Source organism: Mustela putorius, unplaced genomic scaffold, assembly GCF_011764305.1.
Source record: "Mustela putorius furo isolate JIRA1106 unplaced genomic scaffold, ASM1176430v1.1 tig00000551_pilon_pilon_pilon, whole genome shotgun sequence".
Taxonomy (NCBI): domain Eukaryota; kingdom Metazoa; phylum Chordata; class Mammalia; order Carnivora; family Mustelidae; genus Mustela; species Mustela putorius.
Window position 1 is genome coordinate 2,048,066 of NW_025421412.1, and position 24,459 is coordinate 2,072,524.

At 54.1% G+C, this 24,459-nt stretch overlaps 1 protein-coding gene across 10 annotated transcripts in view; it reads right to left on the reverse strand.

Annotated features, from left to right (window-relative positions):
* ARHGEF7 (Rho guanine nucleotide exchange factor 7) overlaps positions 1-24,459 on the reverse strand; it is a 122,416-nt gene that overhangs the window by 22,175 nt on the left and 75,782 nt on the right. For 9 of the 10 annotated variants that reach the window (XM_045081291.1, XM_045081288.1, XM_045081290.1 and 6 more), the window contains 9 exons: positions 15,248-15,342; positions 14,947-15,042; positions 12,452-12,574; positions 6,841-6,979; positions 6,051-6,110; positions 5,237-5,383; positions 3,274-3,360; positions 962-1,040; positions 619-758 (listed from right to left, as the gene is read on the reverse strand). In XM_045081291.1, coding sequence (XP_044937226.1) covers positions 619-758; positions 962-1,040; positions 3,274-3,360; positions 5,237-5,383; positions 6,051-6,110; positions 6,841-6,979; positions 12,452-12,574; positions 14,947-15,042; positions 15,248-15,342 — 966 coding nt within the window. The remainder of the gene's footprint in view (positions 1-618; positions 759-961; positions 1,041-3,273; positions 3,361-5,236; positions 5,384-6,050; positions 6,111-6,840; positions 6,980-12,451; positions 12,575-14,946; positions 15,043-15,247; positions 15,343-24,459) is intronic. The other variant, XM_045081289.1, reaches the window with a different exon arrangement.

Consider the following 24,459-nt stretch of genomic DNA (forward strand, 5'->3'; position numbering starts at 1 on the left):
GTCTTAAAAAGATCACACCACCTCATAGGAATGTGAGGAATACCCTCCACCTGGAAACACTGTGCCCCCCACCCCAGGTCACCTGTGAAAAGGTGTGCATACTTCAGTCCTGTGGGAGAAGGATGTGGAAGGTGCAGCGAGGACTTGAAACCAGGGTCTTAAGCGCACCACACCAGGGAAGAGGGGTTTCATACATGGGATACTTTGTGCTGAGACACTGCAAAATGTTTAAGTACTTAAAAAATCGAAGAGCTGGTGAGCTCTACATGGAAATAAGCGGATTTCCTAAAATCAGAACAATGATGAAGTTGAGATTCTCAGAAAAAAGCAGTGCACCGCTGGCTCTTGAGGCTCCAGGTAAAAAACCCCGTAAGCTGGTCTCCTGGGCCCCACCCCCCAAGTCGATGTGGCAAGCCATGCACGGAGGCACAGCCTAGGAGCAAGCGGTGTGCGGCCATGCGCCGCTCCGCAGGGACATGCCAGGAACCCTCAGGGCGATTCAGGCTGTATCTGCCCTCATGGTCCAGAAGGTGGTCACGCCTCGGGGCATGTGCTCACTCACTGCCGGCCCAACCGCAGGCTGACCCAGGGTGGATGCAGAAGCAAGGGGACCCTTACGGTGTGAGACGGCACGGAATGCGGCTTGATGGTGGGGTTGCCGACAGACGTGACCTTCGTCTGCTTCTGCAGGTGGTCCACCCACTCGTGCAGATCCTGCTGGTTGCTGCAGGACACTAAGATGCGCTCGATCATGCTCCCTGGAAGCGAGGAGAAACAGGCTGAAGGGGGCGAACCGGCAGAAAGCACACACGGGCACACACGGGCACACAAGCCCCCCCCACCAGCAGAAATGAACAGCGCTTAGCCATCGGCCCCCGGGCAGTCTAGCAAGAATCTGCACACAAACGGTGAGCTGCCTTCAGCACCACGACAGAGCGTCCGCAAAGTCTGTGCCTATCACCTGATATTTCAAATGCATTTCTATGATTTTCACTGTCCTCAAGCTTTGTGATTGTCATTCCTGTCGTTGGTAGCTTTCCCTAAAAAAGACCCCCCCCACAAAAAAAACACAATTAGTGCTTTTCTAGTAAAGAAGGTTCCATTATCAAAATAAGTATTAAATGAGTTTAGAAATGGCAAAGAACAGTGTAAACCAAAAAAGCTCTTTGTGCCATATGCATATTACAAAATCTCTAGGGCAAATAAGAAATCATAACACTGTAATCAAAAAAGAAAAAAAAACGGAGCCAGCCGACGAGAACAAAACCCAACCGCATCGGACGCGCTCCTGCAAACACGAACACGAGGACAGAACACAGGCCTATCAGGACAGAAAACTGGCGCCCACCACAGTTACTTCAGACGCCACGTGCAAAGGAGCTGGTCTGCCTCACAAAGACATTTGGAGGAAGCCCCTCCTTGGCAGGCAGAGCAGGGGAGCTGCAGCAAAAGGAATCGTACAGGAGTCACACTGCGCTGTCCCCAGAGAAGAGAAGCAGCTGGTAGTGGCACTGGGTACCACACAGTGCGGACGACGGCGGGAACCAGACGGGAGAGGCCAGGGGACAGACCTCACAGGCACAGGGCTGCACACGAAGCGTCGGTAACGGCACAGGCCGAATACACAACGTACTCCCACGGCACCCGGTGGCCGAGGCTTAAGGAGAAGCGCGTTGGTGCTTTCTCGGGGGGCTGCGGGGGGTGGGGGGATGACACTCTGCGGCTCCCCAAGCAGCTGCTCTCAGCAAGGCAGGGGGCCCCAGAGGGGCCAGAGGCAGTGCCATGGCCCGTGGGGCGCTCCCGACCTGCCTGCCCTCCCACGCAGGCACAGAGCCTGTCCGGAAGCTCACCGGGCGGCACACTGGACCGGGCTTGGCGTCACCACGGTCGGAGTGACATGAGCACCGCCGTGCGAGGCCCAGAGAAGCACGAAGACAGCTCTGAGAAGTGCTGCAGAAGACCACAGCAGCGGTCCCACATGGAAGGCTGCACCGACCCCGTGACGGCACGTTCTCCGTCCCTCAGAGCAAGAAATGGGTTCCACTGGGACACATGGCATGCGCCACAGCACTCGGACCCCCTCCCGAGACCCCCTGCACAGAACAGGAAAGTGGGGCCCCACCAGGGCCAGGAAGCCTCCAGGGGCACATCAATGCCAACAGCCAGGGCAAACGTGGCGTGGACACCGGCCTCATCGCCAGGGGCCTGAGCCCGCCCCAAACAGCAACCTCTGCTCCCTCGGGTCTGAGCCGGGCCCGTCCTCAGCCTCTTGGGGTACAAGACAGAAGCCAGAGCACGCCGGCAGGAAGGACTCGGCCTCATGTTTACTGGGGATGCCTAACAAGGTGGAGCGCCAGTCTGGGGATCCTGGGCAGGCGCCGCCTGAGCCACAGACACCTGCTCGGCAGCGTGCCGACAAACGAGGCGGCACCAGCTTCATCAACTTCAAAGTGCTTCTTCTGGAGTAAGTGTGGGGCAACCACTCTTCTATGGGTGGTTAAGCTTTCTGTGGGGACATGCCACGGGAGCCTCTGGCCCTGGGCTCCCCCACGTTCGTGTCCCGGACAGAGAGTATACTCTGTCTGAACCAACTCGGAACTGCGGCTGCAGAGCAGGACCTGGGAATGCCCGACGGGAGGACCTGCCCTTCCATAACCACACGGGACAAAGGCCGTGAAGCCAGAAGCAGCTACGGGACAGAAACTAGCTAAGGAATACCCCACTTAAATTTCTGTAGACAAACAAAACCTCTCCCCTGCACCCTGCATCTTCTTCTTCCAGGCTCAGCCTTCTCGAGAGTCAGCAGGACGACTACACACGAGCAGCCTGGGATCACGCGCTACTCCTCACACCAGCGCCCCTCGGCCAGGCTCCTGCAGCACTTGCAGCTTCTGGGACCTCCCGGCCCGCACCCGCCAGCACCCTCCCGCACCCTCCCACGAGTCCGGTCCACCGCCACCGTCCGCGGCACCACGGTGGCCAGGAAGGTGGCACCTGCGAGACAGGGCTCCAGACGGTGACACAGCTGGTGGGCAGCCCTCAAATGCTGGGTGGTCTCCTCCTGTTGTGCTTAGAGTAACACGGGACTCCGTCCGCACAGTCGCACAGACATACAGCCAGGAGCCACGTGTACGAGGAACACTGTACCTACAGCAGCACAGACACAACGCAGGCACGCACGCACACTGCTTCACCCGAAAATCCCAAACGCGCCCAGAACAGACTCTCAGATCCACAGTGAACAACAGAATATAAACTTAAAATGTATTTTACCTGATAGATAAAACCACTCATCCTAGGACTGGCAGACAACATTAGCAAAATATTTGGGAAGAGCAGAAGGTATCTCTCATTCTTTTCCTAATGTAAAAGAACAAAGAAATGCAAATTATTTTGTTTTCAAAACCTACAAATGTGAGAACAAGTTGTCTACATTACATCCTATGAAACAGGTGCGTGTTTCCTCGTTTCTACCAATTCTATCAGCGAAAATAAATGGAAACAGAATTACGACAAAGTCTTAGACTTGCAAATAGCCACCGCAGCATCTTTTAAAAAAAAAAATTGGTTAAGGAATTCAGCTCTGCCAATAACTCTTTTAAGTTAGTCTAAAAGTGTTTGTTAGGTCTGAGAAAAAACAAAGAACTCAAAGTTGGGGGTCGTGGTGGGGAACATGAGACCTTTAGAGCCAAAGGGGGGCAGGATAAAATGCTGGAACGGACTCTGTTCTATTAATAATTCCTGGCACTTCCCTTAAAGCCGATAAACAATTCAGTGTTGTTTTCATCCGTGCTACAAACCGTACCTACTTTACATGAAAGACTTAAGAGCATTTCTATTAAAAACCACTTGCTTCAAAAGGTTTAAAAAAAAAACCACCCCAGAGAGACGACGAGGACAGGACAGGTTCTTGGGAACGTAAAGCGCGCAGACTGCCCTTCCCGGCATTTCCACAGCAAATGCTGACCGGTCCGGAATCAGGGTCCTCCGCAGTCCTCTGAGCCAGCCACAGCCACAGGCCTTGAACCCAGGCTGCGCATCTCAGACTCATGTGACAGCACTACTGCACGCCATGCGCAGAGGTGGGCGACGTGGCAGGACCCTTCAGAGCTTGGGCCCTGCGAGGCCCGGCCATCAAGAAACCCGTCCGACCTGCTGTCAACTTCCCAGTCATGACCCGCACCCGCTGTCTGGGCACACCTATTCACGCGTCGGAGATCTCACGTGGTAGAGAAAACACTGCTTACAAACTAACGTAACATTTCCCAACGTTTCAAAGTGTATGATTAAAAGACTGTTTCTAGGAAGATGTGGGGTCTTTTAAGTCCATGTCAATTAGGAAATCACAATTTCCCACAGTCCCCAAACTGACAAGAGTTGGGGTTTTCTTACTATCCTAAGAGTTTCAAGTTTGCAAATGGGTCATTAGCATATCTGGATCCTGTTAATTACTGTTCTTGGTTTGTTTCCTTCTGACACACACAAAGGCAGGACAAAACTCCTCCACTCCTCAGGAAGAGACGCTCGCTTGGTGAGGGGGTGAAAGGAACTCAGGCACAGGGACACAATCCACGGGTTCCCTCGGGGATCAGACAAGAGGCTATGCTCATCTCTCACTTAAACCAAACCCACCGGCTAACGGACTTCCACAACGGCCAGGCAGGAGAGAGGACATAACAGGCTGAACGATGGACACCCTCAGAGTCAGGCTTCCTAGAACCATCGCGGTGGCAGGAAGGCCGGGGCAGGCGGGGACACACACCCTGCTCTGCGGCAACACCAGTCCTACGTGGAGGCCACCCTTCAGGGGACAGAGGCCGGCCACCCCTCATCCTGGATGACCTACGCTGCTCAAGTGGCCCGCCAGGAGCTGAGCCCCACTGGCCGAGCCGAAGCCACTTCCACGTCACGTAAGGACAGAAGGCGGACAACAAATGAGGACCCAGGAACTCTACTAAAATGACATTCCTTCATCAGCTCTAATCCCGTGACGACCAAAGCGTAACACGTTCTTGACGCACTGAGGAATCGGAGAAAGCGTTTACAAAACACATTATACTGAACACAAATTATGTTCAGCTCTCAACTCCGTTTCTTCCAAAAACATCTTAAGCTGTTTCAGGAAAGACAGTCCGGAGAGGGGACAGGACAGGACCACTGCCAGTGCAGCAGCCATCTGTCCCTCCACTCCATTCTGCTCCCACACGCTCTGCAGAGGGGCTCAGGCCCTGCGTACCTCACTCCCGGCGCACTGAACCATGACCTGGGACATGTACACAACGCTGCCCAGGGTCGTAATGTCGTCTCCCTCCCAGCTCCGGATGGCCTCCGTCAGAATCTGCAGCTCCAGTTCCTTCCTTTTCCGTACTTCCTGACACTGGGCCTGAGACACAGAACACCAGTGTTAGAAGACACAGAAGCCTCCAGAACCTGCAGTGTCGGCCATACTGCTTTGTCCCTCCTTCAGACAGATAATCCACTGAGCGAGGATCCGTGTTACTCACGAGCGCGGAAGTGAGAGCAGCAACACCCGCGGCAGCTCTGGACTCAAGCGTTATTTGAGAATGATACAGCAGATCTCGCTACTCTTAGGGAAAAAAACGCAGACTGGACAAGGACGTATTTTCTGGTTTTACTGGTCTCTGCTGGCACAAAGACTGAGCAAGGGACCAAAAGCAAGTACTGTAAGTCAGACACATTGCAGAAACACCGGGTACGTGAAGCCCAGGGACAGGGCAGGCCTCCACTCGTCCTCCTGAAGACACAGTCCATAGAAAAGGACCTTTACAAGCAACCACAGCATCAAACATGTGGTAGCTTTTTAAAGGTTCAACTACTTGTAATTTTCTTGGTGTCCTTCCCCACTAAAGCATGCGGAATCACCACCACGTAAACAAACTAGCACGTTCATTTCTATTTCGATACATCCAAATTCTAACTCTCAGTTTCTTCTATCATCACACTTTTTGAGGTAACAAACATTTTTCTACATTCCCTTGTTGTAATAATGCTTGGGAGGAAAAGCCCTAATATTTCGCTAAATCACTCACCGAGAGAGTTTTGAAGGCAGTCATGGATTTCTGAATGTCCTGTCTGTCTGGATGATAATCCTTTGAATAGAAGAAATATTATTAGCTTCCATAATGTACAGTCTGTTTTCTTCAGAAGGCACTCTACAGACTAGCTTGAAACGTTCCCAATGCTTTTCAACCGACAACAGATCTGATTTTTCTCATTAAAGCGCCATTCTTGTTCTCAGGGAGCCGCCAGGCTCTGGGGAAACGCCCGTTCAGAAAAGCCCACGGCAGGAGTCTGCACCCGCCCCCGCAACCAGCCTCCCACGGAGCCTCTGCTCGGGCGCCCGAGAGCAGAGGTGGGCGGCGGGGCAGAGGCCACAGGGCCCGGCCTTCGCAGGGAAAGCTCGCAGCCCTCCTACGGACAGCGACCTGCACACAAGGCCCCGCCAGGCCTCAGCCCAGCACTCCGACACAGACAAGCCTGCGCCAGGAGGTGCTGGGCTCTCTCCTGTCACTCCTGGGCAAACGCCGCCCCGACGACCTATGGCTAAGCGTCCCTAACGCGGCACCTCAATGCCTCGCAGACTAGAGATGGCGTTCTCTAGTTTTGGGGGGTTTTCCTAACAGCAGCGTGGGTGACAGAGGACAGGAAGGACATGTTTTATGTGGAGCTGGGGAAAGGAGAAAACTTAGTATTTCACAAAATCGTTTTTGAAAACCCATTGGTCAAAACCCCGCCAAGCACTCTGGCCGGCTGCAGCCTCTGAAGTGGACGGAGAGTGTCCCCGACGGGCTCGGCTTCCGAGCGGCAGGCGCGCCGTACCTCCATGTGTCTCTCCAGCTCCTTGAGCAGCGTGGGGTACTTGTCCAGGCGCAGGAAGGGTCTGCTGAGGCCGGTGGTGAGCACCAGGATCCCGGGGCTGCTGGCGCCTCTGCTCTCCATGAACTCGCCCAGCTGCTCGCTGGCCGCCGCGCCGCAGGGAGAGAGCAGACGGTGGTGAGCGCGCCGGAGCGGGGGCCGCCCTCCCCGCCAGCAGCCCTGGGTCATGACACGGAACAGGGTCCCTGGAACACTGGACATGGCGAGCCCCACAGGTGCGGGCCGCGCTGGCCCATCTCGGGGGCGCGCCCGCTCGGGGAGGCGCAGGAGCAGCCGCGCGACCCCGACCGCCGCCCCCTGCCGCGGGGCGCGCCTAGTTCCCAAAGGAGCGGCCGGCTCGCAGCAAGCGCCCTCCAAGCTAGAACAGACGGCGACTCTCCGGGCACCTCGAGGTGGCTTAACACACACACACACACACACACACACACACACAAGGTAAAGGCTGCTTCCCCGCTGCCGTGACCTGCAGCAGGGCTCCCCCGGCCCCACAGCCGTGGGAGCGCTCTGTGAGGAACGCGGCTGAGACAGCACGACTGAGGCTTCACGGCGTCAACAGCACCGTCCCACCGTCACGTCTCAGAGTCTCTGGGTCGACGAAGACCGTCACCCGCGTCCGCCGACGAGGACACGGAGCGCGCAGTCAGAAATTAAAGACGCGGAAGCCACACCTGCGCATTTCCCGCGGTCCTGTGTCTCATGGGACTCCACGACCACCACACCACGTCCGCCCCGAGTCTCAGTCCCGCAGCGGAGCGTCTGGGAAGACCCGAGCAGGCCAGTGAGTGCAGCCGTGCGCATCGAGCTAGGTCGGCGACAGACCCTTCAGGACTCACGCTGGGGACCGGGCTCTGCCCTCACGCCCCAACCGCACCCCTATGCTCCCCACTGTCGCCCCTGCATCACTCCAGGCACGGCAACGTGAGGGGCAGACGGGCTGGGGGGAGGACAAAGCAGCTCAGGTCACCACCCTGACCTCTGAGCCCCCATGTCCCCTACCGGGAGGAACACCAAGTGAAGCCAAAAAGCATGGAAACCCTGAAGAACCACTGGGCACACCGGTCGTCAGTGCAGGTGACCTGCTCCGACCTCGGGGTCCCCAGCCAGTGCCTCACCTCCTCTGACCCCCCACCCCCAACCCAACGACACCTGCCCACTGCCCGAGCTGCTTGGGAGCATCAGCCACGCTAGGGCTCCTGGTGAAAACGGACGCGCTTTGAGGCGGCTAGTTCAAAAGTACTGGGCACGGCCACTTCCTCCAGTTCAACTAACAGGACTCCCCGTGGAAACAGGAGGACAAGAATCGGGGTTGGCACAAGCCGCCTCTAACCCAGCCGCGATGGATCCTGCACATCCACGGGGAAAGCTGTTCACAGAGCTAAACCCACTTGGACATAAAAGACTGCACATTCCAGGTTGAAAGCAAAGGAATCGATCATCGTGAAACTGGTTTGACGCTTCTTAAGCACACAAGACCTCCTCAGCTCTCTCTACCCGAAGCCGGGCTTATGAAAACGAGGTGGCCCGGCGGGGCCAGCGGCACTCCCTGAAGCCAGGGCGCGTGCCCGGGCTGTGTCAGCAGCACGGGACTGACGTGGTGAGGGGCCCGGGCCGCCTGCCCAGCTCCCCTCCTGTACCGACACCTCCGCTTCTTGAAGTTAACCTTCCAAATTAATTTCTATATTCACACTCTGGCGGTGTTAGCAAAGCCAAAGCAAATCCTTAAAAGGGGAAGGTTTCACACAACCCTAGCTCTAGAAACTTACACACGGACAGTTTCTCATTTCTGTAAGAATAAGGCGTCAGGGTTTTTCACCTGCAAGGCAGCCTTTCACGGTGACAGAACTTAAGTCATCAAAGAAGCCGCCGAGCTTCCTCCAGAAGTGCGTGGGTGTAAGACCCGGGGCAGCCTGTGTGTGTGTGTAACGCGCCCTCAGAGACTGGTTTCCTCCGGACAGCCCGCGACCGCGGTTACCGAAGCCGGGCACAGCGGGTGTCACCACCACCTTGCTGCGCGTGGGTGCGGCGTCTGCCCGAGGCTGTGGGACCTAAGGGCCCGGAGCAGCACCTGCTGCAGAGCTCCCCGCTTTGTCAGCGCTTTGTCTCCCCGCTCCTTCCACATCAACTTCTGCCCACTGGGACGGGCGGGAAACTGCGGAGCCCAGGCTGGCGCCCAGCCACCGCCTTCTCTCAGCTCGGGTGGCAGTGAGGGCTGCGGCCAGGAGAACGCATCGGGAGGGATGGCCGGAAAGGGCTGACCCGCTTTCAGACAAGCGCTCTGCTGGGCTCCTGAGACACTTCTGTACCTAACCCCCGGGCCCGTCAGCGAGCCTGCCACACAGTGTCCTCTTCTGTGCGTTCACAGAACAAGGCACCCCGTGAGGACGGAGGCCCCCTCCTCTCTGCTAGCGGGGTGGCTGGCCCCGAGGAGAGCCCCAGAGCCTACGGCAGACTCCGGCAGCCGGTGTGGCCCCGGTGACCGTACTGTCCTCCTGTGTGGCTCACACACGCGGTGCCTGCCCCTCACCCCTCCATCCTCAAGTGCCCGCCTCTGCCAACTACCGCATCCATCCCTAAAGCAGCAGAGCGGAAGGACGGACTGACGACGAAGAAACGGGTTTGTTAGCAGCATTTCTCGCAGTGTCTGAACCAGTCAAGCACAGTCCCATAAAAGCAGAGCTCTGCGGGACTGAAAGCACACCTCCTTCAGATACAATCCACGAGGAGGCTTTCCTAGCCCAAGAAAATCACAGGAAGTCCATTCAGAACGGTTTTTGTTTGTTTGTTTTTTAATGTTTCTGCACATGAAATTTCCTGTCATTACGGCAGAGAAAAAGTAACAGAACTACACAAGTTCTACTTCTCACCTCCTCCAGAAATACCCTTGAACTAAGAATTTAAGATGACATTTCTGCAAACAGAAGACTTAACTTCTTTTAACATCCATGATCCCAGGACGCCAGAACATGTACACAGTTAAGTTTTTATAGATCATTTTTCATTTTAGTTTTTTAAATTTAGCGCAAGACAAAACAACTGGTTACGGCTAATTTGACAGAACAATGGCTCTTTCAGCTTCCTTCCTCCGGATGCTAGCAACCTTGTGCGGCAGACCCCCGCAGCAGTTACTGAAGGGACCCTGGAGGCTCCAACAACAGGACGGTCCTAGAGAACACCCCCGTGTGTGCCAAGCAGAAAGCAGCAGTTACAGTGCTAGGGAAAAACCCTCGTTTCACAGACTAAGTTATGAAACACATCACTTATTCAAAACAGGCAGCCACAAACCTAGGTCTCCTGTCATGAAAATGCAAAAGGAACCTCTCCGCTCTGATTCTACACAACCCACAGCCCTGTCTATGCGGTCCCAAGATTCACACCCAGAATTTCAACCGCATGAGCAATCACACAATTGCAAATAAAGCCTTTACAACTTCTAATCAGTACACCTGAATCAATCCTTAGAAAGCATATTCAAGCATAAAAATAGGTTCGCCGATCCATAAGCGCGGCAGCTCTAAAAACCCCAACAAATGCGGGGAAGCAGGGAAGAGAAGACAGGTGAAGAGGCCGGAATAAAGCGTCGTGAAACAGAGAAAAGGTCCCAGCCAAACACAACCCTTTCTCAATTCACCAACTCATGCCTGGGAGGCAGGGTCTCCCCAGAGGCCGGGCAGGGCCTCCCGCCGCCCAGAGACCTCAGGAGGCCCCACAGGCAGCGCATGCTGTCAGCCCGAGCAGCGGCCACTCTCCAGTTCCCCCAGCCAGAGCGGGACCGGGACCCTCCCGTCCCACAGACACGCCACGGGGAGGCGGCCCAGGTTCCCCACTCACAACTGTCCGTATGCCTTCCCTGTTATTTTGGGGAAATGCTGCACCGAGGTTCCAGCTAGGACACAAACAGTCATTGCCGTAATAGCAGAGAAGAAGGGATAAACATCACGTACTCCCAAGCGTTTCCCTTCGGAGTCTGAACGCCTTCGTAAACAATCTAAATCCCTTTAAATGCCACCGTCAGGACAGATGTCACTTCCACGGGGAAAAAATACCTCGCTAGAACCAGGCCCCAAAAGAGCCCACCCCACCCTCTCTAGACTTCCAGCCAGACCCTAGAGGATCAAACCCCACCCCCTAAAAAGGAAGAACAAAAGTGTTCAAGGACAGTCATCCTATTGCTTCCTGCTTGTCTCCCCTGTTGCCATGCCAGTAATGCCTGCGAATTCTCAGAAACGCAAATGTAATCCTTGCATTCGGCTTCTGTGGAAATTCTAATGCCCCAGAGGCCATGGCAGAGCACAAAAGGAGGGCATGTGGGAACACGGCCGCCCTCCCACAGGCAGGGAAGGAAGACTTTACAGGAGCGGGGCGGGGTCCTTTGGGAGCGGGGCGGGGTCCTTTGGGAGCGGGGCGGGGTCCTTTGGGCTCCATATACCCTGACCTCCCTTTCCTTCTGTCACCCGCCACAGGCCGCTGCCTCATTTCAGGACGGGCGCAGAGAGGACCGCAAGGAGCAGGGACGCCGCAGCACCTGCCCACTCAGTTTCGCTCTCCCGCGCCTTTTGCTTGATGCTTTACAGTAACCCCACCAGCGGCACTTCCAGAGAAGGGAAAACAGCCGGAGAAGCAAGAGGACTTGCCCAAGGCTCACCAGCGGAGGGCACAGCTGGGGCTCCAACTAGGTCAAGGTGAGCCGAGGCCCTGGCTCCACAGCCCCCGCCCCCCGCGCTCCTAGGGATGCTACTCCTGAGGCCTGGCCCCATTTACAAACAGCCCAAGCATGCTTGTCGGCAAGCGTTTTTAAGTTGAAATATTTAAATATCTAACTCTAACTTATCCATAATGCTACTGAAACAACTTTTCATTTACAGTTTAAAAAATTTTTAAATAGCTCTTTTCAAGAGTAACCATGAAAATCTCTCTAGCGCACCAGGAAAACTCGGTGCCTCTCTCCGAAGTGGAAGCCGGGCGCCCGCACTCCCCCCAGCAGCCCCGGGCCCCCCACCAGCCGCTCTGCCGCCTCCTGCTCCGCCTCCTTCAGCCTCGCGGGGTCTCACGGAGCCAACGAGCAGAAGCGTGCTGTTTCACTTCTTTTAGTTCTGTTTCAGGTTGAAAAGCTAATTATCTACGACTTAACTTTTACCTGTAACACCCAGCCCTGGTTTTAACAGGACCTTATTCTCTTAGGGCAAATCTAATTCCAAACCCCGTGCTTGCCGCAGTTCTCGGAGCTGAAAGACAGGATGCGGTAGCCTGGGGTTAGCTCACAGCTACATTCCAGAATCCTAACGGCTCCTCCAACCCACTGTCCCAAGGGCTCCAAGCTAAAGGAAGACTTCAAAAAGCACCCTTTTTCTGCTCCAAAAATGCTACTCAGCACCTCAGAGACCACCTACCAGCACTTCCCAGGCCCTCAGCTCAAGAGGAAACTAAAAACAGCGTGACTGTTGAACAAACAAGTGGGTATCGGCACAGTGTCATGTAACACATGGCCAAAATGAGCGGACACGGGGAGCACCCCGAGAGCCTTTGCCCTCAGGGGAGGGGGTCTGAGGGCACGTACCTGTGCTCCGTGAGGACGTTCACTGCAGATGGATGGTTGGCACAATATGCAAGGTACAAGGTTTTCATTTGCGGCATCAGATTTAAAAAGCACCCTCCGACCCGCTGCTGAGCTTCCGGTAGCCTGCGGACGTGCGACACAAGGGAGACATCCTAAATTTCATGGACAGAAGGGAAACTGCCAAGTAATGAATACAGAAAACCAGAGTGAGGAAGACCTCCTTGTGTGCCACCTCTATGAAAACAAAATACACAAAATCCCAGGACGTGGGCACACCCCAGCCACCAAGCAGACAGCAGCCCATCCCAGAAAGCTCCTCTGCTACCGAGAGACAAACTGACCCCTCTCTCCACCTGCACCCAGCTGCCGTGGCCACCTATGCACAGCTACAGACCCTCCAAATCAAGGCTTTGGGCAGGGGAGGACGAGAGGTTATGAACCCTTCAGTTTTGTATAAAAGGGGAATCAGAGAATCCCTTGGCCGGCGAGGTTTGCTACTAAGGTAGCCCGGGGACAGGCACACACACACACACACACACACACACACACACACACACACCACAGAAACACCACAGCCCTTCTTCCCTTTAGGGGAAAGCTGGAGACCGAGCCCACCCAGAGACGCCCTCCCCCCCTCTCAAATCTAGGCTATGGCAGCTGCTGAGCCTCAAACAGGCAAAAACTCACAAGAGCAAAACAGAAAGGGAGAGGACTGGCAGCAACCGTGGAAGCAGAACAGCACGACGCCGCACGGTGCCGACTGGGAGACCGGGCCCGCAGCTGGCTTCCGACACGGCGGAGGCCCCCCTTCAGGTCACAGCCACCTTATTCCTATCAAACGGACCCCCTGCAGGTCCACAAACTCTGGACAAAAGATAAAACCAACGGTCTGAAGGCAGCAGAGGACCAGAGGGGAAGACTCCGGAGATGCCTGGCACTTGGAGGGGAAGGACGCAATTCTCTCTGCTCTGGGCCAGGGGGGGCCAGGGCTATGCCACGGAGGGCAGCTAAGCTCCAAGAGCAAATGACACAGTTTGGTTCAACCCAAGCTGCTGGGACGTGGAGGGGGGCAGAATTCTAGGACTATGCACCTGAGTTCTGCACCAATCTCTGCAAACTTTCAGAATATTCATGATCAAAGCCTGTTTGATGAGGAAAGCCAATCTCAAACCCTCTGTTCCACCATGGAAAATCCAACGGCTAACACCAATGCACCAGGCCCTTGAGGAACGTGACCGAAACACTACCTTGGTCACACAGAAGTCCAGGAGGATGCAAGGCCTGAAGGCTGACAAGACATTGGACTCTCGGCCACTATGTGACCTCCCTGAGTTTTAGGGTTCAGATCCACACACCTGCAGTACAGAGGAAGGCCCAAAAGAGGTGCTGCAAACACTCTACACAAATGTTAAGGTATTTAGTCCACCTTGTCCACAGCCACTGGGAAAAGCAAGGGCAAACACACAGAGGCTGGCCTCTCACAAAGGCCCCACATTGCTGGCAAATGACCTCCGTACATCAAAAGGAAGGCAAACCTATTCTCAAACTACTCTTTTCATGCCAGTAATTAATGCCACTTTATACAAACCAAAAATGCTACCAAAGGAAACGTGATGGGAGTTTCTGCTTGAAAGCCAGCACTTCCCATGTCTTTCAGCTTTCCTGCCACACCTTCCAGGATCGAGGGCCTGGAGGAAACCTGGAACCTACTTGGAGCATGGCCAATGGTCAGCCTGGGACACGGAGGCAGAACACCCCTCACCACTTAAGATGGAGAAAGACAAAACACTAGGAAGGAGAAACCAGACACAAGCCAGATTCTGGGAGAAAAAGTTTCCTGATCCTGTGGACACAGAAATAGAATTTAAAAGTAAGAAGGACCCTTTCCTCTCTCAAGTCACAGGAAATCAACACCAAGTATCCCCTGGAGACCTAGAGCCTAGAAAGTGTGTTCATGTGCATTTAACTGCAAGCTGTCCGACACCCAGCGGGCACTTAGTCCACGTGTCTGATGTTGACCAAGAACAAAACAGTCACATGGGAAAAAAGTCAATCTGACAGCCAGTCACTCAGAACATGCCTCCCCCCTTCCCACAAAAAATATCATGGAAAAGGCAAAACCGAGCACGGTGATCGCCACAGCACGTTACAGAGGGAGTGCTTCCGCCCCCTCCGCCTCCCGAGGGCCAGGAACGTGAGCAGGAGCAGCCCACCTCCGCAGCTCCTCCTCCCGACGTCCCCGGCCCGCCCAACACCTCAAAACTTCCTGCTGCTGGCCCGTCTCTCTCCTTTCTCCACAGTCAGCAGAGAGCCCTCCTATAAACTCTAGACAGTCAAAAACAATTCATACTATAAAAGTTGATATACCAAAAAGAGTCAAAGTAACAGTTTCCATCATTAGAAATGCAATTTCTAAAATTACATGAAACCCGAATCTTTAAATACCAGTTGTAATAAATAACCTGAATTTTGTAAATGTTTAGCATCTTACTTACTTGGTGCATTCTTCTAAAGACTGAACAAGCATTTGCTGGAAAGAACATATTTCTTCCAGATTTCCCATTAAATGCGAAGTGTTTGCTGAACTTAACCTAAAACCAAGAAAATAACAGTAAAAGTACGTGCCCTTTCACTCTCCTCTCCCTTCCCAATGCCCAGGTGAGGCCCCACCGACTAAACATCCCTGCATCTCAAACAAGCCGGTTCACCCGCTTACACCAGCATTCCGTCCTCTGTTCTCCGAGGTGAGCCTCGGTGTCGACTATGTTGGTTAGTGCAACAGACCGTCCAACTTACTTCTCACTGGTCTGCAGAGGCCGTAGATAGGCTGAAAGCACAGTCTGAAGCTCTTTAGAATATTCATTTTCTGTTTCCAAAATGTTCTGTAGCACCTACGACAAACAAACAAAACCATTACCGGCCGGTAAGATTCAGTGCGTCCCTGTCCGGACTCACACGTTGCTTTGACGGAATACCGATGTGCTTATTACTGCCCCTCGCCGTGACCACTAATGACGAAAACCCACGGCACAGAGTCTTCCCGCAGCTGCGCGACTGACGTCCTCTCACTGCCAGGCACGTGGGACAAGGACACGCAGAACGAGCCTGCGCTAAATCCCATCATCAGAGGTGCTCAACTCACAGAAGCACACACACAGGGACCGGTCTCCAACACGGGGCCCTGCAGAAGCAGCCAGCCGTTCACAAGAGTGTCACACCAGTCCCGCTCACAGTCAAGTCCAAGAACCGGCAGAACTAACCTGCTGAGGGCAGAAGGCAGAAGTGGGGAAGGAGTGACAACGGGAAAGGGCCGACATTTCTAGGTGACAGACACGTTCCACACCGTAACTTGAGCAGTCACTGCAAATACATACACTTGCCAAAATTCACTGAACTAGACCTTTAAAATCCATGCATTTTGACATATGCAAAGTGTATTTCAACGGACAAAATCAAGTTTGCTCTTTAGACTGAGCCTAGCAAATGTAAATCAATTTCATCAGAGAATGATGGTCTCAAATCATGCCCCACAGGTTTACTGAAAACTAAAAGTCCACCAGTATAAAGCACTTAAGTAGCCACTACTATAAAGAAAGAATGATAAACCAACCTTAAAATGCTTCCTGATACCTACGTTAGATAAAAAGTGCAAAACCTGGGGCGCCCGGGGGCCTCAGTTGGTGAAGCCTCAGCCTTAGGCTCACTTCATGATCTCAAGGCCCTGGGATCCAGTCCCCCCATCGGGCTCTCTGCTTGGCAGGGAATCTGCTTCTCCCTCTCTGCTGTGATCTCTGTCTCTCTCAAATGGGTAAATAAAATCTTCTTTTTTTCAAGTGCAAAACAGCTGAGGTAAAAAAAACCCCTTTCCATCCGCAATGGCCAAGAGCAGAGGCCCCACCAGAGTAGGGAGGGGTGGCACCAAGGCCTGCGGGTGAGCGGGCGGGCCCAGATGCGAAGGCCTGCGGCAGCTCTCTTCCTCCGGGAAGCTATCCCTCTAACCCTCTCTGCGCGGCCCTGTCCTCTGGAAGGATCCTTCAAACCAAACTACTAGTGAGAAGCAGAGCCCGTGGTAGCGTCTGCACGTGAGCTGGACACAGCCCATGCCTGATGCCCACTCTCTGCCCGCCAGGCTGAGTACAGGAACCCGAGCTCCCAGGGGACCTGATGGACGGATGTACGGAAGGAACGCAAACCCCTTCCTGGACCCCCTCTTCCGTCCTGCTCTGTCAGAGGCCCAGCGCCTTCTTCAATGAGAAAATCATATCCCGCGTATTTTCTGAGCCTCCACAAAATGCACTACAAAGTGCTACTTCTCTTTCAGAACCAACATCCTCAATCACGCACAGAATAAACACAAATGCAGTCTTCTCCCCGACCTGATAATTAAAGTACATATGCTAAACGTTAAAATAAAGTAATCGCTCATCTAAGTTCAGATTTCCACATTAGTAACATGCATTCAACATGGGCTCTTCATCCGCTCAGTTCTGTGTGTCCTCTAGGGAGAGCACGGTCCTTCCTAAGTGCAAACCTGATTAAATAACTTACATGCTAGCTAAGATGAAGAGAATCAGTTGCTTTTACTGTGACACTGGGCTCTGGTTTCTCCCCTGAATGGGTCTATTCATGCGAGAGTGGGGGAGTGAGCCGGAGGGCGGAGGGTTGCTCAGAGAGCTCATTCCTCTGTGGGAAAATCTGGGTGCTGGTCCCAGGATCACAATGTCTCCCTTCGAAGAAATGGTCACCGGACAAAAATGTCAAAGGAATGGTGGACAGAGAACATAATGTGACACCAGCCAGTGCGTCAGAAAATTATTTAAGCAGACATTATCCTTTAAAAGTAACATGAAGCCAAGGAGACTGGTCCTTGAACCGAAAAAAAAAATTAAATCTGCCACTAATGCAGAAGATGTAAAGTCTTCAACGTTCCAACAGAAACCAAACTGTGACTTCGTGCACTGGATACAAATACTACAAACCGTTAGCAGCGCTGCTTCCAGAGTGCCTGAAGCCACGCGCCGCGCCGTCTGTAAAACGAGAGGAAGGAAGCACAAGACGACCTCACTAGGATGAGTGTGAGTCCGATAAGAAGGCCCTTCCTCCATCAAAGCAGTAAAGCACAGCGTGCAGACATAAGAGCCTTCCTAAGAACGCACCAGAAACAGTGCCAAAAAGCCTCCACCAGAACGCGGCATGGAGGCACCGCAGCTGGTTCACAGACGCGCCCCAAGTAAGTGCGGGAGACACGGCCGGCAGCCCTCCCACCCCAACACCCCGGGTTACACGGGTTACACGCGGCTGTCCAGGCCGCCCTCGCCCCGCCCACGCCGCCGCCCCTCCCCCCAGCGCATGGGCACCTGTCTCCCCCTCCTGGACTTCTGCACGCTCTGGCTGCTGCAGGACCCCATGGGACTCCGCAGCCCGGCTCCAGAGCTCCAGCACCCGCAGGCCGGCCGCGGACAGAGCAGCCCGGCTCCGCAGTCTGACGGATGGCACGGCGGGGCCCCCGCCAGTCTAGCTCGCCCTCAGGCATGAGGCGTGGAGAGCCTGGGCCAGTCAGACAATGGAGCCACACAGGAGGAGGACATGGGGCCAGCCACACAGACACTCCCTGAACTGTCAGCCGCTCCGGCAGGGCCAAACAAAGGAGCAGTGACTCCATTACCTCGCAGGCACAGAACCTCACTCTATCACCACCATTCAGGGAGCCCCTGGTGTCACCGATCTTACAAATGGGCTGCAACTCGCAAGGCAAATTCTGGTGGGTTTCAGGTTTCAGGTCACTGGTCCTTTAAAAATAAGTAACTAACCTACCTAACAAGCATAACGTTTTCTTAGAGATTTGATCAACATGAAAGATCATAAACTAAAACCAATTTATAGCAACCTAACCCTGGTTTCTTCTTAGGCATGTCCCTGAGATGGTAACAAATCAGACGGCAGGGACCCCCCACCTCATCGGGCCCTGCCACGCAAGGAAAAAACCACCGCTGCCCATTTCCTCCCAACCCAGGCTATTAAACTGTCCTCACATTTTCAAAAACCAGATTGTAAGACAGGACGTGAGCCCCTGGGGAAAGGAGAGGAAGGAGCCGCCAGGCCGGGCTTGGCTCCACACCCTCCGCCCTAAGGCCAGCACCCCCCTCCCCGTCCCCCCCCCACTGCAAATGCGGGACTGAGGGGGCTTGCTCCTGTCTGCGGACCCTTAGCAACCAACTCTCAAAACACAGGGGAGGGGCCGGGTAAAAGTTGAACGTTATCGTGCCTCTTGAAAGACATCACATTACTCTATTTCCAAACGTGGGGATTCATAAGGTCTTAGGAAAGATTTCCTCCAAGTGCGAAAGGCGTACAGTGCAGCAGCTCCACCCAAAGCTCCGGGTGGCCCACGACGCAGGTCACCGGAGGAGCCAGCCTCAGCACGCAGGGCTGGGCCCTCCTGCTGGCTCTGCCACACCCTGCCTGGGGCTGCACAGGTCTGTGTGTCTGTGTGTCTGTCTGGAAAAGGCTGTGGCGTGGGGGGGGGGGGTAGTTTACAGGGTTGTGACACTCCAGAGTGTCAGCTCCCTGACCTGACGTAGAAGAGAGAAGAGATCTTACAAACCACCCACTGCAGCCTTCACACCCAAACCCGGACCCCCCACCCCCCCAACTGTGGCCGCTCGCCCTAATACTCCCTCATCATGAGGTTAAGGACTGAAAAGCCACAGAGGTACACGCTGATCTTAGGAAGCGACGGGAAAAGGAGAAGCAGAACGAGGGCTCGGGGTCAGTGCCGGCCAGTGGGAGCACAAGATGCTGGGCTGGCGGACTCCGTCTCCGTCTCCCCTGGGCCCAGGATGCAGAGACCCCAGACAACGCAGGGAGCCAGGAGGAAAGAGAGAAGCGGCTTCTCTGGAATACAGTGAAGGTCCAGGAAGTTGCTAGAGCGTCTTAAGAAACACGCGCCCCGAGACTGCACGTTTATTAGAACCAGTCACCGCTACCTGTCGTGACTGCAACGTTTCAGAGGCAAAAGCTACCCTGCGCCTTTCCACCAGCCCCGGCAGGCAAGTCGTTCCCTACCTGCTGCTCCTGTACGTGAAGAAACCGGCACGAAGCCCGCGATAAAAGCGTTCAAGAGAACCGGAAAAGTGAGCCAGCGCCTCGGACCGCGTAAGGCCCTGAGGCCCCGTCTCCCCAGATGGACATACTTAAGACACCTGCCTCTCCAACGATGACTGAGGAAACACCTCAGGCCCTAGAGGACCCATCTCCAGAGCACTCCCTCTCTGGGGGCTCCTCTCGGCTCTGCTGGAAAGGGGGCTCCACGTCCTACACGTGCAGCTCACATGCTCCCCCCTGCTAAAAGCCACCTCGCTCAGGCAAGTGGCAAAGACACTTCCTGTCACCCGGACTGCAGCCCTCCCAGGGACACCTGTTTGCAAACCCAACAGCACAGGGACCTCCATGATGCCAAAGGCCCAAGTGCTTTTCTCCACGCTCTCCCTAACAGCCCTAAAAACCTCCTCAAGGCTGAGTGCCTCACCAGGCTCCCTAAAGCCAACACAAGGCCAAGGCCAGCATTACCAAGTTCCTCTGTCAATGAAGTGCCCGTGCAGGCAGCGAGGGGGCCTCCCCCAGGCCTGCCCACGGTCCCGAAGGGCACAGACACGACTCGCGGGCCGGCGCCCCCGAGCTCCGCCAGCCCAAGCAAGGGTTCTCCCGACCCTGTGCTGATCTAAGACGCAGACGACTGCCCTTTCCCCGCGGGAACACAGACAACAGTGAGGGCCGGATTGGTCACGGAAAACGGCCAACTCCGTGTCTCCATTATCTGGGACTTCTTCCACAGCGGCTCTCAAGTCTGATGCCCGCTTCTGACTCCAACAGTCTGGCCTCTGGCGCTAAAGTCACCCTCCAAAGCCACTGCGGCTTGCACGGGCAAATGGCAAAGTCTGCCACTCCCAAGAAGCCACGCCCCCGCGCACGCTTCTACCTCCTGTGTCAACAGTTCTCCATTGCTAAATCCTAGGACCCACAGAATTTCATATTCTGCTTACTGCACACAAACACGTATTTTATGTATTTTTTAAAGTTTCATGTGCATTTTCAGTAATTACGGACATACGTGCCACTGGCTCTTGGTCGTGCTACAGCTGCGGCACACTCAGCTCACTCCAGCGGGCCGAGACCACAATCACACGGGAAACGTCTGCGCGGGCACCGGTGGCTCCATCAGTCAGATGTCTGCTTCCCGATTTCAGCTCAGGTCGTGACCTCGGGGTCATGGGATCCGGGCCCACACTGGGCTCCGCACTCAGGGTGGGCTGGGGGCGAATCTGCTTAGAACCCTCTCTCACCGCCCCCCAGCCCCTCCCCCTCCCCTGCTCTCATTCTCTAAAATAAATAAATCCTTAAAAAACAAACTAAACTTGGGGCGCCTGAGTGGCTCAGTGGGTTAAAGCCTCTGCCTTCGGCTCAGGTCATGATCTCAGGGTCTTGGGATCGAGCCCCGCATCGGGCTCTCTGCTCAGCGGGGAGCCTGCTTCCTCCTCTCTCCCTGCCTGTTTCTCTGCCTACTTGTGATCTCTGTCAAATGAATAAAATCTTTTTTTTTTTTTAAAGATTTTATTTATTTATTTGACAGAGAGAGATTACAAGTAGGCAGAGAGAGAGAAGGAAGCAGGCTCCCTGCTGAGCAGAGAGCCCGATGCGGGACTCGATCCCAGGACCCTGGGATCATGACCTGAGCCGAAGGCAGTGGCTTAACCCACTGAGCCACCCAGGCGCCCTTTTTTTTTTTTTTTTTAAAGATTTTATTTATTTATTTGCAAATGAATAAAATCTTTAAAAAAAAAAAAAAAAACCACTAAAGCAAAACCACCTTTGCACAAACATCATTAAACACATTTAAGCTAATTCCTCTAGCATACTGCATCACAGGGCTTGAAGGTTCTCAGAATTCTACACCCAGCGCTTCCGAGCAGCACTGTGGACTGACATGTCCACCGCTGTTAGAGCAGGAATTCTCTTAAACCTTTGCTCATCAGATACGTAAACGGCTGCTACCAAAATTTTTAGAAAAGCTTAACCACACCGTCAGAGTGCTGTCGATAACGTTTGTGTCCTCCCAAAATGTGTATGTTTGGGGCATCCTGAAATCCCCAGTGTGGTGGCCCCTGGAGATGGGGCCTCTGGGCAGTATACATAGGGGACGAAGGAGACCCAGGGGACGAAGAGGCCGGCTCTGTCTCTCAGCCACGTGAAGATCTGACCAAAGGCAGCGCTCTGTCAGCCAGGAAGAGGGGAGCCACCCAAACCCCAAGCAGACTGGCACTCTCATCTCGGACCCCCAGCCTCCGTACTGGAGGAGTCTGCCAGCCTGCGGCGCTGTCACAGCAGCCCAAACAAGTCCACCACCACCAGCACCGTTTCCAGTGTTACCTGCTCTCATTCTCTCGTGCCCGCTCACTAACCCTAATGCACATGCAGTAGTGAGCCCCTCGGTCCTCAAGGAGAACCTTGTGTTGCTGTAACTGCTACAAATGTTCCGGTTAACTCTAATTTGGCTTCCACTGTTCGAAGGCAAAGAATTTACTGAACTTTTATGAAGCCTAATCAATTTCGGTATTTTCTGTTTTCATTCATTGCTTTTAGGTTCTAAAAAGCCTCCTGTCCGCCCAGCGTGCTCGTCGACCACATCCAGACCCGCTGGCAGAGAGCGCAAGGCTGTCCAGCACAACCTCTAACACCCTGGGCCACACAGTAAGCTCTGCAGCTCTGAGGATGAACACTAAGAAGCCACGCATTAACAGAAAGAACCTTCAGTACCCATGGGGGAGATACATTGCAGACTTAGTCAAAGTCAGCAAACAAAAGTAACAACAAATCCCGGGAGTAGGAGAGCTCAGAATCCAGGATTCCTAAAATCTAAAGTGCCCAATTTTTAGTGAAAATGTACAAGATACACAAAGAACCAAGAACGTGACCCATGCACAAAAACTAGGCATTGCAAGGAAACAGGCTGAGGGGCCCCAACGCTGGGCACAGCCCATAAGGGCTTCCTAACAGCTGCTCTCACCTTCACACAGGGACTTCCCAGTCTGCCCATTTCTGGGTGCAAATCACCACTCCATCCTACCAGGTAAAAAAGATGAACAGACTGAAAACATCACCATGTCTCGGATCCACAGGGGAGAGAGGACAGGACACAAGGCAAAGCCCCAACCCTAAGACTGGCGAGGCCGACAGGCAAACACTGAGAGTCCTACTCACTAGGGCCCAGGGCCTCAGCAGAAACCAGCCTAGGAGCGACAGCTGGGTTGGAAAACAGGAACCAGAAGTGACGGATGGCTGGAGGCTCAGGGCGGACAAGCTGAGCGGTAACAACTCCGAGGCAGGCCCAGCTATAGCGGCCCCACAATGCTGGGGAATTTACGTCCAGGAGTTTTGCCACGTTCCCAAAATATCCAAGGAAAATGCCCCTGGGCTTCCAATGGAGATGCGGGAACTGCCCCACCAGGGACTGAAAATCACGATTAATATGCTAAGGACACTAGTGGATAAAGCTGGCCACGTGCAAGAGAAGCCGGCGAAGAGACGGAAAGTAAGGACCACACACAGATAAACACCAACGGGAAAGAAGGGCACGTGTGACCGTCTTGTGAGCAGACAAGACGCGCCGAAGAACCAGGCGCTCCAGATCCTAATGGAATCCTTAAGACCAAAAAAACACAGGAAAACACAAGAGAACATGCAAGGACTGTGGGACAGCAGCGGGTGTGACACACACATAACGGGACTGCGGGAGGAGAAGGAACAGAAAGACTGAACAGTGGTGACTGAGAATTCCCCGTAATCAGTGTCACACACCAAAGCCACAGATCTCAGGAAACACAGAACACACCAAGCAGGATAAATGCCACAAAAGCGACACCGGTGCACGCTGTCCTCAAACTGCAGTCAGAGAGGCTCTGGGGGAAAGTGACACGTCTGGTAAAAGACTGTTCTCCGAAACGCAAAGAACTCGTACAACTCAGCGAGCGAGCCCAACTGTACGACGGACAGAAAACTGAACAGAAACCCTACAAGAGAAAACACACAAATGGCAAATCAGCATATGAAAAGGTGCTCCCTGTCCTTTGTCACCAACAAGGGGACAGCACGCCCACCTAGTACCTCAACAAAACCCCAACCACGGATGGCACCGGACACAGTGAAGACAGCCCACAGGAGTCCTCCACTGGAGGACAGTGTGATAGCGTCTTCCAGAACGGAGCATGCTCTCACCACACGACCCAACAACAGCCTTCCTTGGTTTTTACCCAAAGGAGCAGAAAACACGTGCACACAAAAACCTGCACGCGCAGGTTTGCAGCATCTTTACTCACAGCTCCCGGCACGTGGAAGCAGGTGCCGTGTCCTCCAGCAGGTGACGGATGCACCGGTCCATCCAGACAGTGGGTTACTGTCCTACACTAGAAGGAGCACCATCAGGCTGCCAGAGATGCTGAGCACGAGGGAAGCCGTGCACATCTGGAGGCAGGAGGCCCCCGGGACCACCATCATCCTCCCGACTTGACTGCAAGCCTCGCCCTGCTCTCAAAGAGTCAAGTCAAACGAGAACTCAGTCTGTAGCCGACGATAAAAATAACCAAGTTGGGGCACTTGGGGGGGCACAGCCAGTTAAGAGTCCAACTTTTGGTTTCAGCTCAGGTCGTGATCTCGGGGTCATGAGATCGAGCCCCCCGTGTCCAGCTCCACACTCAGCAGGGTCTGCTTCCGGCTCGCACTCTCCCTCTGCCCCTCCCCTCCACGGACTTGCGCGCTCACTATAAATAAGTCTTTTTCAAAAAATGGAAAATTTGAACAAACGAAAATGGAAAATGATGAACTAAAAGGTGTGATAAAGCGAAAAATTCACTAGAGGAGCTCAACAGGAGATCTGAAATGCGGAAGAACGGCCAACAAAAAGGACGGTAGAGATTATTCGGTCTGAAGAACAGAGAGAACATTAATAGCGCCTC